The following is a 13,633-nucleotide window of genomic DNA, read 5'->3' on the forward strand; positions in this document are numbered from 1 at the left end:
TGACCCGTGGTACTACCCAGCACCTAGGCCAGAAGGTCCGGGAAGGCTTCTGTCTGAAGCAGCTTTTTTGGGGGACGCTGTGTGAGCACCTAGCATTGCTTGCAGTCAGGGAAGGCTGTCTAGTTCCCACCCAGGGACACCTGGTGCCGACGGATTCTTGCTGGATTGACTAGAGCAGCCAATAGTCCTGATCTCTTTGAATTTCCACCTCTGCTTTCCAGGATCTAGGTAGAAGATGAGAGGTTTCAGTTTTGCCTTTGTTTTGTTCTCCGCTGTGGGTTTTCTCCTATGGACTCCTGTGACTGGGCTCAAGACTCTCCATTTGGGAAGCTGTGTGATCACTGCAAACCTCCAGGCAATACAAAAGGATTTTTCAGAGATTCAGGATAGTGTGGTACGTAAAGGAAGGATCCATATTTCCTATCTGTCTGTCCTCTTCCTCCTTTGTCTGTCTGTCTTCTCGGGGTATATCTGATAGTGTGTTAATGGAAACAGGAGAGACTCCAGTCCTGGACAATGTATTTCCAAGAGATGCCTGTACTTAATAGTTTAAAAATGCCTCTCATGGGTCCCTCATGGAGAATAGGTCAAAGGATGTGATAGCTAAAACCCTGGCAGCAGCCAATGACCTGTCTTTTCTTGTCCTTTCTCCTATTTAGCAAGCCGAAGATGAAAACATAGACATCAGAATCTTAAGGACAACTGAGTCTCTGCAAGACACAGAGGTATGGACTTGATCTGGGGAACTCTGGGGAGGAGGTAAAGCCAGAGCTCCTCCATCAGGCCTGATCTTGTCTTCCTTCTCATTCATTCACTTCTTGGATGCTCTTTGCAGCATTCGGAGAGGTGCTGTCTCCTCCGCCATTTAGTGAGATTCTATCTGGACCGAGTATTCAAATTCTATCAGAACCCTGACCATCACATCCTCCGAAAGACCAGCAGCCTCGCCAATTCTTTTTTGATCATCAAGAAGGACCTCTCTATCTGCGTGAGTAGACCTTGGGTACTTAGTTTAAACCATGTAGCAACCAAGCTTTGTTTTCCTATTCTGTTGACTGGGTAGAGAAGTTGAATCCAGCATTACAAAACAAAACAGAATACGAAACTGAACCAACCAAACAAAAAAGTGTTGAACTATGTAACTCTTCAGAAATACTCCATTTTATCGAATACATGTTCTATTCAAAAAGCACTTTAAAAAGTCTAAAGAAATATAAAATGCTGGCTGTCTGATGTCTATGATTATTATCTAGTATCCATGAAATGAGATTTTCCCCCCTATGGTAATGCATTCTACAATCTTACTAGGGCATTCTGTGCTCAGGTGGTCAGTCAATAGGTTATTGGACGTGATCTTGGATTGTGTTAGACCTTAGAATTGCATTCTTTCCATAAGGGATTGGGTTTACTCTGGAGCCTCCTAGACAGGAGCTTTGGTAGGAAGCCAGTGGGGCCCAGGAACCAGAAACTCCTTCAACACTACTTCTCTCTAAAAGGACTCAGTGAGTTCCATGTTTGAAACTGAAAATTTGGCTTTTAACCTATGTGATGGTTAGTTAAACGATCCCAAATGATGACCCAAGAAGAGACTTTCCTACAGAAATGTAGAAATGACTATTTACAGGATTATAGGTAACAAACCAAATTCTCTGCTTATGCCAAGCAAGGGCAGAAAAGTCAAGTTTTAAAATAAAATTAGAAACAGAGAGATGACTCAGCAGTTAAGAGCACTGACAGAGGACCCACGCTGGATTCCCACCAATCACATGGCGGCTTATAACTCTCTGTTAACTCCAGTCTTAGGGACCCAACACCCTCTTCTGGCCTCTGCTGGCATGGCATGAATGTGGCACACAGATCTATAGGTATGCAGAGTGCCATATACAGTAAAATGTAAAAACAAACCTTACCATTCTTTGGATCTTTTTTAGCATTCCCGTATGGCATGCCATTGTGGGGAAGAAGCAATGAAGAAATACAACCAGATTCTGAGTCACTTCACAGAGGTATGCCCCACTTTTGTAGGGACTGTGGTAGGTGTATTTTTGGAACTGAGACTATAGATACGTGGGAGGTATATTCATGTTGATGAAAAGCAGGTTAATAGTTCACTATGGTCTCAGGGCCATTTCTAGAAGGATGCTCTCTCTAAATGATGCCCTACCAGTGAAGAAAAAATGTCTATCCAGAGACACCTGGATCTTCTAAGGGACATAAATGAGAAACAATATTTTTCAATATGGACACACATGCATACCTTCAAAACTATTCACTTACAATATCATATATACCCATATGTCGTGTTTCTCGCATTGATACTTTTGCACATCTGCCTAGAAATCCTAAGTCAACTCCTCACTGACTTCTTCTTCCTCCTCCTTCTCTTCCTCTTCCCTGTTCAGGATTCAGCCTAGGCATCACCTCCAGGAAGGTAGTGGATGCTTCTCCCAGAGCTGTGTCCCTCTTACTCCTATCATTTGGTCAGTCATCAGGCTTCATTTCAGTTACTGTTCCTGCTTGTTCCCGTCCTCAACCAAGAATTCCTTATGGGCAAGGATTGCCATTTACTTCTGAACTGGTCCAGTGCTTGGCATGTCAATATTTATTAGATCTAAGTATACACAGTAGGGAACACTCACAGACAGCACAGACATGCACATAGACACACACACACACACAATTCTTGAGGAAATGGCCTTATTATTTTGGTCTGTGTGAGTCAAGTTTTCTCTGAGCCTCCATTCCCTGTGTAAGACCAGAGCAGTGGGGTCAGTAGTCTTCCTTCCTTCTGTGAAAATTTGATATGCTGTCACCTCTTGCAGTCTTTTCATCTGGAAAAGAATGCTCTTGTCACTAACCCAGCTGACCTGATGACAGGAGGGAGGATTGTCCCTGGGCAAATGTCTTTTGCTTCTCTGACAGCAGGCATCTACTCTTCCCTTCCTTCAGCTTGAGCTTCAGGCAGCAGTAGTAAAGGCGTTGGGAGAAATAGGCATCCTTCTGAGATGGATGGAGGAGATGATGTGGATGAAGTGATGAGGCTGCTGAGAACACTGGTACCCAAGAGTCCCAGTCCTCCTTACCAGGAAGACATGATCCCAGATGCTGCTGAGAACATTGGTACCCAAGAGTCCCAGTCCTTTGGACCAGGAAGACATGGCCCCAGATGCTGCTGAGAACACTGGTACCCAAGAGTGTCTGTCTTAAGTATGATGAGGACATGGCACCAGATGTTGCTGAAAACATTGCTACCCAAGAGTTTCAGTCCTCAGTACCATGAAGACATGGCCCTAGATACTGCTGAGAACATTGCTACCCAACAGTGTCTATCCTTAGTATATTGAAGACATGACCGCAAACACCACCTCTTTGTCATATAATTTATTGCTGGTCACAGTGTATGTTATTTATGTATTATTGGTTTCCTTATATGGATGCCTTTGTGTGTCCCCAATATTACCTTACATTGTAGTTTTGTAAAATTTTCTATCTTTTCTACTGATGACTGTATTTATTCATTAATATTGTATTTATTTTCTACTGAACTTCTATTTATTTTGTATTTAAACACAAGACATTAAGAAGATTATATTTATAACCTGCCCAGAACAGGTGATGTATTTTCATATAATAAATGAGTCCTTTAAATTCCAGAAGAACGGCTACAGGAGTTCATGTTTAATTAAGGGCATACTTACTGCTGAAGCCTAATGAATCAAGTGAGCCAATGGCTTCTTGGTATGAATTTTGGGAGAAGACATAAGATATGAAATTATTTTTGGAAGATGATATCAGACAGGAAACGTTAAGTGTCTCACAATTATTGAGCATTCCAACCCAAATTCCCAGACTCAGATGCACATATCTTCTGGCTAGGGATGCCTTGGCCCATATGTATTTCTAAATAAAGTTTTCTTTGAGTGATAGCTGCGTGAAGTTGGAAATACCCCTAGAGAGGGAAACTATTGAGGGTGAGCTTGAATCTCAGTTTCACACAGGATCCTCTAGCTCCCTCGGAAGAAAGATGGGTGAGGATCTGGGCTCCTTTCTTCTTTCTCCTGTTGATCCATCTCCAGCTCCATGTCCTAATTCATTGGACCTCCAATCCTGTAAATGACCTCAGTGAATGACACGGAATGAGGGGCTTGAGCCTTCTGGGTCCTAGCTCTCCGACTCTGCGCACTGCCCTCTGGACACTTCTGTTTTCTTTCTTACCCTTGGTTCATGACACTCTTGTATCAGGCACCTTGATTATGGCACCAATTTTAGTGGGCTCGGGTTCTAGGACAAAGGTTTAGAACATGTGGATGTACTATTGCTCCAGAGGCTTCCCAGGGAAGGGTACAAGCCATCTCCCGGGGTCCGTCCATTTGGATTTTCTCCAGTCATTCAGGCTAGTTTGTTGCTGGATCAAGTCTTTGTCTTTGTGTCTTTGTTTAATCAAAATGTTTTCTTTCCAAGTGTTCTTCAGGCTGAGCTTTCCTGGTCCCAGGAGCTAGCTTCTGACCTGGCATGGGTCCCTTCTTTCTTTCCCCTCCCTCAGAACGGTGTCCTCTAGTTTTGTAATGTTCGGTGTCCCAAGTCAGCTTGGCTCCTTGGAATCTACTGTTGCCTCTTTTTATTGCCTCCAATTTCTGCCTTGACAGACTTTTAAGAATTAAAATTATTTATATAAGTAACAACAAGCCAATAGAGAAAATTGGAAAAATGGAGATAAATATGAAAAAGAAAATTATAATCACCCTTATCCTCACAACCACAGAAAACGACTTTTAAATATTTATTCTCTCTTACTCTCCCTTCTCTCCCCTCCTTCTCCCTCTTCATCCCTTTCTTGGTTGAGTTTACACCATGACTGAATTCTCATTCCCTCCGCAGGATCCATCCATCTTCACTGGGTTCTTTGTATGGTTGTATTTGGCTTATATGGTACAAATGAGAAATTCAGCAGTGGATTAGGGCCTGAGGGAGAACTCCAGCAAGGTGGGCTACTGGTTGGCACACACTAATGAGGGGCTCACAGGGGTTCCCTAAGCTGCAATGGAGGAATCAGTGCCCCACCCCTGTTCTCAGTTCTTCTTTGTGCAGTTGATAAACCATGGTCTGAAAATGTTAAGTTGGAAATTCTGAAAGCAATGATCCATGACTTTAAAATGACTTTTATTATAGTGTGTTATTACGGCTGCTAGTCTTTTATGATGGCCAATTTATCCATTAAGCTTTAACACAGGTGCATATGTATGTATGTGTGTATAGAATAAAATGTAATGTAGCCAGGCTTCTGTCTGAGGGTTCTGTACACGCAAATTCAACCAGTTCTGGATAAAAAAAAAAAAAAAATTGAAAAAAAAAATGAAAAAAAATCACATCTGTATTGAACCTGCATAGACATTTTTCTTCTTCATTCCCTGACAGCCTCCCAGCTTTTCACATAGCTTTTGTATTATATTAAACATTATAAGTAATCTACAGATGGCTAAGGTACACAGGAGGATGTGTAGGTTGTGTGTAAGCACTATGTCATTTTACATAAGGGAGTTGGATGTCCATGGAGTTGAATGTCCATGTGGAGAGAAGACAGCCCGGAAAACAGTCTCCCACAAAAATAGAGGGCTGTATAAAGGGTCATAATTGTAGCTTCGGTTATCTAATGGAAGACTTAGAACAGTGGGAGGGGACTACTCTAGCGAAAATGAGTGTTGTCATTAAGTGCTTATGGGAGGATTGGGAACTTCATATACATCGTGTTATGTACTCCTTAGAGTAGCCCGGTGAGGAAGGTAAACTCATCACCATCTACAAGTGAAGATGTGTCAGGGATGCTCACAGGCAGCAGAGCCGAAGGCAGCCCGATTTCCTTCGCACGGCCACTGATGATGGGGCTAAGGTATGGCTGCAGGCAGGGAGTAGAGAACTGCCTCCCGATACCTACAGTCCAAGTTCACACGGCCACCGGGGACGGGTAAAGTACTCCTGCAGGCAGGAGGTAGAGAAGCGTCACTTTGGTGGGTGGATGAAATGACCAGGGTGGGAGACAGCACTTGACCCGATGGTGGCTCCGCCTGGGTGTGAAACCTACCCATTGATTTCCCGGCGAAACCTATCTGTACAGCATCTCTGTTGAATTTCAGTCTCCTCTCTTTCTAGACATGCTTCCTCAACAAGCAAAATTGCAGTGGGTTTCTCTGCAGATTGCAGGAGAAATATGCTTAACTCAGAATGACCTACCAGCTCTGGCCACAATGAACTGCTAGGTTGTGGATGAACCACATCCCCTCTCTGCTTTAGTCTCTGATGAGAAATTGATATACAAATGGTAGCTAGACCATACATCAAAACCAAACTCTGACCTGCAGTCTGCAGCAGTCACTCCAGGAAACCAACTCGGCATCTTCAGCCTGAGGAGTGGCCTACCGTTAACCTTCAGTCGGATTTCCTGCTATTTAGGTAGCTCGTGCTCTCCAGCAACAAACTCAGGAAGCAATAACCCTTGCAAGCAATTGGCTCCAAATGACCAATTTATTAATAACTGACCCAGAAATCCTAATACGTAATCCCCAATCAACCCCACAGGATGCCCTGTTTAGGCCTAGATCCCTACAGCCTCCCCAGGCCAACTGCCTCAAACCAGAGCACAGCTGATGGTGTCCATCTTGTCCACATCAAACCTCCCCACACTTCTGCCCACTCTGGAGTCTCTGCAAGACACAGGAGACGGGAGCAAGCTCTGAAAGCGCCTCTCCCCGTTTTCACCCGGTAGTTTGTTTTTGTTGCTGTTGGAAATATTTCTACAGAACTCTATCAACGTGGAAGCGGTAGTATCGTCTAGGTGGTTCTGGATTTGTTTCCACACGCTGGATTCACCACGTCTCAGGGCAGCAGAAGAGTCTGCTGCCATCTTCCCTTTCATAGCCCAGAGGAGCCTGTGTGGTTCTGCCCCTGGAGTGGGTGTGTATGATCAGGCGGGCCAAACAGATGGCCCCTTGCTCTGGCTGCCGGGAAGCCTGGATTCACTTTCCCTCTGGTGAGAGACGGGCTCCTTTTCAGAAGGCATAATGTCCCACACCTAGCAGTGAGGGCCAGAGATTCGTGTTTCTAACAATAGAAAGGACCTGCTCTGTTCCTCATTTTTGCCATGACTTTGTGGCAGTCCAAATTCTGTTTCCAGAGTCAGGTCTTTCCAGCCTAATTTGCTCTGACTTGTGTGTGTTCTCCTCCATGTAGATGGACAAGACTTCCATTTCCTAGCTGGAACCTTCGGTTCCTAGAGGAACAGACTGTGGTTTTTTTTTCCTCAGGTTCTAAATATTCCCCGCTCCACCCACCTTAGCACACCCCACCCAATACTGTGTTGTCAGAATAGTATCTGAATCCAAAGGTAAGAGAGGGGACAGTGTTTAAATAAAAAATTAAGATGTAAAAACAAACAAACAAAACCAAATTCCATTTTGTTTGTTTGTTGTGTAGCTGAACCTCTGCTGGGAGCTGCGCTTTGCTCCGCAGATTGGGCTTCTCCCACGGCAGGCGGCACAGCAAAGGACAAAGGCGTGATGAGCTACGGCCACTCCCTGTTTCGCTGGAAGGCCAGGAGAACACAGGTGACACACTCACCTCAGCTCTCATGAGAGGAGTGAGTCAACCTTTAACGGGAAGGGGAAGATGCAGCGCTCAGAGGCCAGGAGGCATGAGTAAGGAGAGCCCGATGCCACTCAGAGCGTGTTCTCTGTCTTACTAACCGAGCACAGGGAACGTGCTGATCAGTTCAGAGAGCAGCCGAGTTTCAGAGAGGGAAAGTGGCTTGTCAAAGGTTGCACAGTAAGCTGTGGCAGAGGTGGGGCTGCAGTTAAAGTCCTGGTGCTTCCAGTAAACGTAACCTCAATTCATTCAAGAATGAGCTAACGCCATCCAGATTAGAAGCACGGGCTCTCCGGGTCTGTGGAGGACTTCTTATCTAGGTCGGACTGGCCAACGAAAGCCACCACAAGCTGCTAGTATAAGAAGTCTTGGTGAGAAGATAGAACTCACAAAGCAGATACAAAACCCAACTGTATTTCTACATCTCAACAGCACCCTAATGGAACCTAAAATTAAATAAAAATGGCTAATTACAGTAATACCAAGACTTGAAATACTTGAAGATAACTTTTGAAAGAGCAGGGCTGGAGTGATGGCTCAGTGGTTAAGAATACATGCTGCTCTTGCAGGGGACTAGGTTCCACTCCCAGACTCTGAATAGGGTGGGTGGCTCACAACTGCCTGACTCTAGCATCAGGGCATCTTCTGGTCTCTTTGGGCACTGCACGCAGGGTTGTTCAAATTCTCTCTCTCTCTCTCTCTCTCTCTCTCTCTCTCTCTCTCTCTCTCTCTCTCACACACACACACACACACACACACTTAAATTAAATTAAAATAGTGGGGCTAGAGATAAATCTTAGTGGTATGCATGTCTGCACGTGTGTGGGCTCATACATGTGGGGTTGTATGTGTATGCATGTGTGTGGAGACCCCAGGCTGATGTTAGGGATCTTCCTCATTTGTTCTTCCACCTTGTTCTTTGAGGCAGGGTCTCTCAGTGAAGCTGGAACTTGCTGGTGTGGTGGCTTGTCTTACCAGCCAGCTTGTTCTGGGGAATCCCCTGTGTTCACCTTCCAGGCTGGAATTACAGATGGGAAGCAACACCCACCAGGCATCTTTGTAGGCTCTGGGGATCTGAGTTCCTGTCCTCAGGCTTTCACGGCAGACTCTTCAGCAGCTGATCTCTCTTTCAAGACCTGGGAGTTGTGCTGACAGCTGTGAACAATTACGGGGAGAGATGAGATGCAGAGCCGCAGAGGAGGGTCTGCCACCATCGTGAGCGAGAAGACTCCACAGCATCAAGATGCCAGAATGGCCCAGGGTGACCTATACAGTGCATTACAATGACAGTAAAAGTCCTGCAAGTCTCCTTCAGACAGAATGAATAAAGTAGCCAGGCAGAGGTGGCACACGCCTTTAATCCCAGCTTTTGGGAGGCAAAGGCAGGTGGATCTCTTTGAGTTTGAGGCCAGCCTGGTCTACAGAGCAAGTTCTAGGACAGTCTGGGCTGTTACACAGAGAAATATTATCTAGAAAACAAACAACCAAAACCAAGAAACAAACAACAACAAAAGCACTTACCATGAAACAGAACAGAACAGATCATAATTGTATGAAATATTGGGATTTGAAAAATAAGAAAATGAAAGGATTAATACTATCTGACCTCAAATTTTTGCAAAATGCTAACAAGCGAGACAAGGTGAAAGAAGTGTGAGGCTAGACAGAGCACAGGACAGACAAGAAAGTCAGAGGAAGGCCTGTACATGGAGAGACAACTCATTTTCAGAAACTACATGGAGGCATAGAATAGTCATCTTAAGAAATGGCGCTGCAATAATGGCAGCCAAGTCTTTAATCCCAGCATCTGAAACAAGAGGTTAGCCAGCTCAACCCACCTGAGCTAGAGCAGGAGATCCTGCTGAAAAAGAAAAAACAAAAAGATGGACGATTGGTAGATAGGTTGTCTGTCCAAGTATTGAGAGGGATGTGGAAGAGCGGAGATGACCCTATGCTGCTACGAGGGCTGTGAAGGGGACTACTGAATAACCGAATATTCATACAGAAAACAACTCCCTTTTATTCTCCATTATTTAAAACTTCATCGCAATGGACTCTAGTTCTAAGTGTACATCCTACGACTGTAAGCCTCGCTAAACGGCACTTGGATGTTTTGAAAACCTTTGTGGACTTTGAATTGCTTAATGTGCTCAGACACTGAAATCACAGGCCATGAGAAAGCACGTCTGTAATTTGGACTTCATCAAAGTTTTTTTTGTTTTGTTTTGTTTTGTCTTTGGCTGCTCATTAAGAACCATCTTTAAAAAATGAAAAGAAAATTCATTGTCCAGAGAACATATTTGGAAGTCCTCTATCTGAAAGAGCTTATGCCCTCTTTGAACGCTTTCTCTCTGAAGAAACTTACATCCTAGAAGTACAGAACAGTCGGAATTTGACGATAAGAAAACAGTGCAATAAAATTAGGCAAAAGGTTTGAACAAAACCCAAAATAGATAAAGAGGCGCCAGAAAGGCACACAAGGGGCGCTCACCATTGCTCCCATTTGCGTAACTGCGAACTTAACGGTGAGACACATAACAAAGCACTGCCTTTAAAGCAGAATTAAGACTGCCTGCACTGGGGACAGTGGCATCGGCCTGCAGTCCCAGTCCTTGAAGGCTGAGGTGAGAGCGTAGCCAGTTCAAACTGGCATGAGCTACAGTGTGAGGCTCTGTTGAAGGAAGGGAGGGAGGGAGGGAGGGAGGGAGGGAGGGAGGAAGAAAAATAAGGAAAGGGAAAGAAAGAAAGGAAGGAAAGAAGGAAGGAAGGAAGGAAGGAAGGAAGGAAGGAAGGAAGGAAGGAAGGAAGGAAGAGACTATCCCAAGTGTTGAGCAGGTGTGGTGTGGAAGAACAGAAGTAACCCTACACTGCGGTGGGGGATGTGAAGCAGATACAACGGCTTCAAAAAGTAGTTTGATGTTCTGTATAGTAATGGCCATGTTTTCGGTCTTGAATGTATATTAAGTTGTTAAGTTTGTGGCAAGCAAAAGTAAAAGTATAATTAACAAATAGCAGACAGAAGGAAGCAAAAGACAACCAGACACCATTCAATTCATGGCAATTCAACACTCAATAGAGGAACTGGAATAGCCCAAGGGAGGGAGCCAGTGGAAAGCAATGAGAGCTTCCAAACACCCAGCGGAACCAGGGGGAGAATTGAGAGTTCCTGTGAAGACCGCCTTGGGTAGGGGGCCTCCCTGGCCTCCAGGCAATGAGCTTCTTGCTTCCATTGCCCCCCCCCTCCACCCCCCGCCCGTGAGTATCTGGGACAAACCTTGGTCACCCCTGCTGGCAGCACTTTACTTTTTAGCTGTTCTCAGGGACACAGCGTCTGCACCCTAGGGCTGTTTTGTTCTTCTCTCTTCTTGTTAACAGGCGGAGGTGGCCAACCTGACCCAGGACATCACTAGAAATAAAGATGCTGGAGTCTGTGACAAGGGGGTCCTCCTTGCTCTTGCAGTCTGCTTTCAACGGGCTACAACAGCACACCGAAAGTTACCAGTATAGCGTATATTCCAGGCACTTTCTTAAAAGTCAAGCAAGCCTCTTCCACACGCCCAATCACCCACTTTCTAGGTATTTGTCCAAGAGAAAACAAAGTGCATGTCTGTGCAAAGACTTGCACCTGGTTGCTTATTTGAGTTTCATTTTAGATCACGAATTATCAGAAACAACCTACGTGCGCACCCATAAAGGAATGGCTAAGCTGTGTAGTATGTGTGTGTTATCTTGACGCCAGTGAAGGTTTTATAGGCTCTACCTATGTCAAATCTCATCATATTATATGCTTTAAATATGTGCGGTGTACTTCATGCCAATCATAGCCCAGTAAAACTGCTGGAAACAACTCAATTCAAAGCGACAGTCTGAAGGTACTAGGGTGGTAAAAGGCAGGTGTAGCTCCAGGGCCAAGATTCGGAGGAGGGAAAGCCAGAGAACTGAGCCTCGCACTGGGGACCACCTTTCCCATAGGAATGTAGTTTAAATTCACAAAAGCGAATACAGTTTTAGGAGACTGAGAAGCTACATAGACCTTTCTAAGAATTGACAGACCTAAGACAACAAATACACAACATACTCAGAGCCTGCTGAAGAAGAGCCCCGACAACCTCCTGGCTGGGCTTCAGGAGACCCTAAAGACCTAAGCCCCGGGAGTAATGATGACTCGGAAGTAGGCTAACTGTAGTAGGACGAGAAAATGAGCTCTGGGTAACCTCAGGCTGTAGAATAAGGTGACTTGTGGTTTACCGTCGCCTGACCTTCTCCAGAGGCAAATACTGTTTGCTGTAGAAGATCAAGCTGAGCTTAAAATTTATCTTTGTGAGCCTGCAAGATGGCTTAGTGGGTTAAGATGCTTGTCACCAAGCCTAAGGAACTGAGTTCGATCCCCAGAACTTGCATGGTGGAAGGAAACAATCCCACAAGTTATCCTCTGACCTCCACGTACATGCATACACACACATACACAAACACACATACTAAATTTAAAAATGTATCTCTATTGATCTATCTATAATCTATATATACATATATATGCAGATACAGATATAGATAGCTCTGAGATTTTCCAAATATGAAGACTGGACCTCAAATAGGATAACCAACATACTATGCGCTAAAGCAGTGGGGTTGAAAGAAGATGTCGAAATGACATGGAGATAGGGTAGTTATTAGATATATATCCTTCAGAGGAACTTTGATAAGTATATACAAGGAAATAAAAGGCAAGGTTGTTTCATATTCTAATCCTGAAATGGAACCATAGAAGTGAAAAGATTTGCAATTCTAGAACTAGAACAATTCAAAACTTTCAAATTCAATGTATAAAACTGAACTGTAGATTAGGTATAAATAAAGAGAAAATTAATTGACAAGGACATGGGTCAAAGAAAAATGTCTAGAAAGAAACAGAGAACAGAAAAAAAATCATATGAAAGACTTCATCTTTGAAAATGAAGGTTGCCCTGGGCTCCTTCATGCTCCATCAGCCATGTCTGTGGGTGAAGCATGTATCCCCATGAATCTGGCCAATACCACATACCAGAGGTCTCTGAAGGAAAGACAAGAGAGTCTAGGGAAGAAGCAGTGTTTCTAGCGATGATGAACCAACGATTTCAAAAGCTGGCTAAAGGCATATATTAGCATTTCAATGCGAAATCCTGCCCTCCACATAGGCTCACTCTAAATGTTTGGTCCAGCAGTTGGCTCTGTTTGGAGAGCTTGTGGAAGGCTTAGGAGGTACCTAGAGGAGGTGGGACACTGGAGTAGATCTTCAGGCCCCACCGTGTCACCCCTCTCTGACTTACCAGAGCTAATAACTTGCAGAGCTGGGGATTCAGTCACAGTGTGCATGGTCTGTGTGTTTCCCATGCGCTGGACTGTCTCCTGTATGCCTAGAATTGGGGCTAGAAACCTAGGATTTATTCCAGGTAGTTCCTGGTTTAGGAAGTTCTTGTTCTATAGGTTTAGGATAGTAACTAAACCTTGCTTTGGCTTTGGAATCCAAAAAGACAGAGATAATCTGTCTAATCTATCTTACAGGACTTCAGTAACTATCATATTGTAAGATGTATTTTTGTTTGTTTGTTTGTTTTGTTTTGTTTTTGTTTTTTCGAGACAAGGTTTCTCTGTGGCTTTGGAGCCTGTCCTGGAACTAGCTCTTGTAGACCAGGCTGGTCTCGATGTAAGATGTATTTTGTAAAGTGTTGCATAACTGCTGGTTTATTGGAGTAGGGCAGGGAGTCCCACCCACCCTCCCAACCTTGCCAGCAAGGAAGGCAACACTGTCATTTACTTCCACTGAGTTACAATGCAACCAAAGAACTTGAAATCTGTCACACCTAGGGTTCAGACACCCACAGACACGGCTCATAGACGTGGGGAGGGACCAGACTGAAAGGGGCTTGATGACAACCTTAATCTTCAAGGAGGAATTACCATGAAAGAGAAACAAACTTGGCACAGTGGTCTTGATCCAGTAATAGGAACCAATGCCATG

The 13,633-nt window shown here is 44.4% G+C and overlaps 1 protein-coding gene across 1 annotated transcript; it reads left to right on the forward strand.

Annotated features, from left to right (window-relative positions):
* Window positions 1-235: 235 nt before the first annotated feature.
* Il20 (interleukin 20) lies at window positions 236-3,036 on the forward strand. Its single transcript, XM_057769154.1, has 5 exons — window positions 236-394; window positions 660-725; window positions 836-988; window positions 1,932-2,006; window positions 2,950-3,036. Exons 1-5 carry the CDS (start codon window positions 236-238, stop codon window positions 3,034-3,036), a joined length of 540 nt encoding a protein of 179 aa, XP_057625137.1.
* Window positions 3,037-13,633: the final 10,597 nt, after the last annotated feature.

The sequence above is a fragment of the Chionomys nivalis genome, chromosome 5, assembly GCF_950005125.1.
Source record: "Chionomys nivalis chromosome 5, mChiNiv1.1, whole genome shotgun sequence".
NCBI classification, from domain to species: Eukaryota; Metazoa; Chordata; class Mammalia; order Rodentia; family Cricetidae; genus Chionomys; species Chionomys nivalis.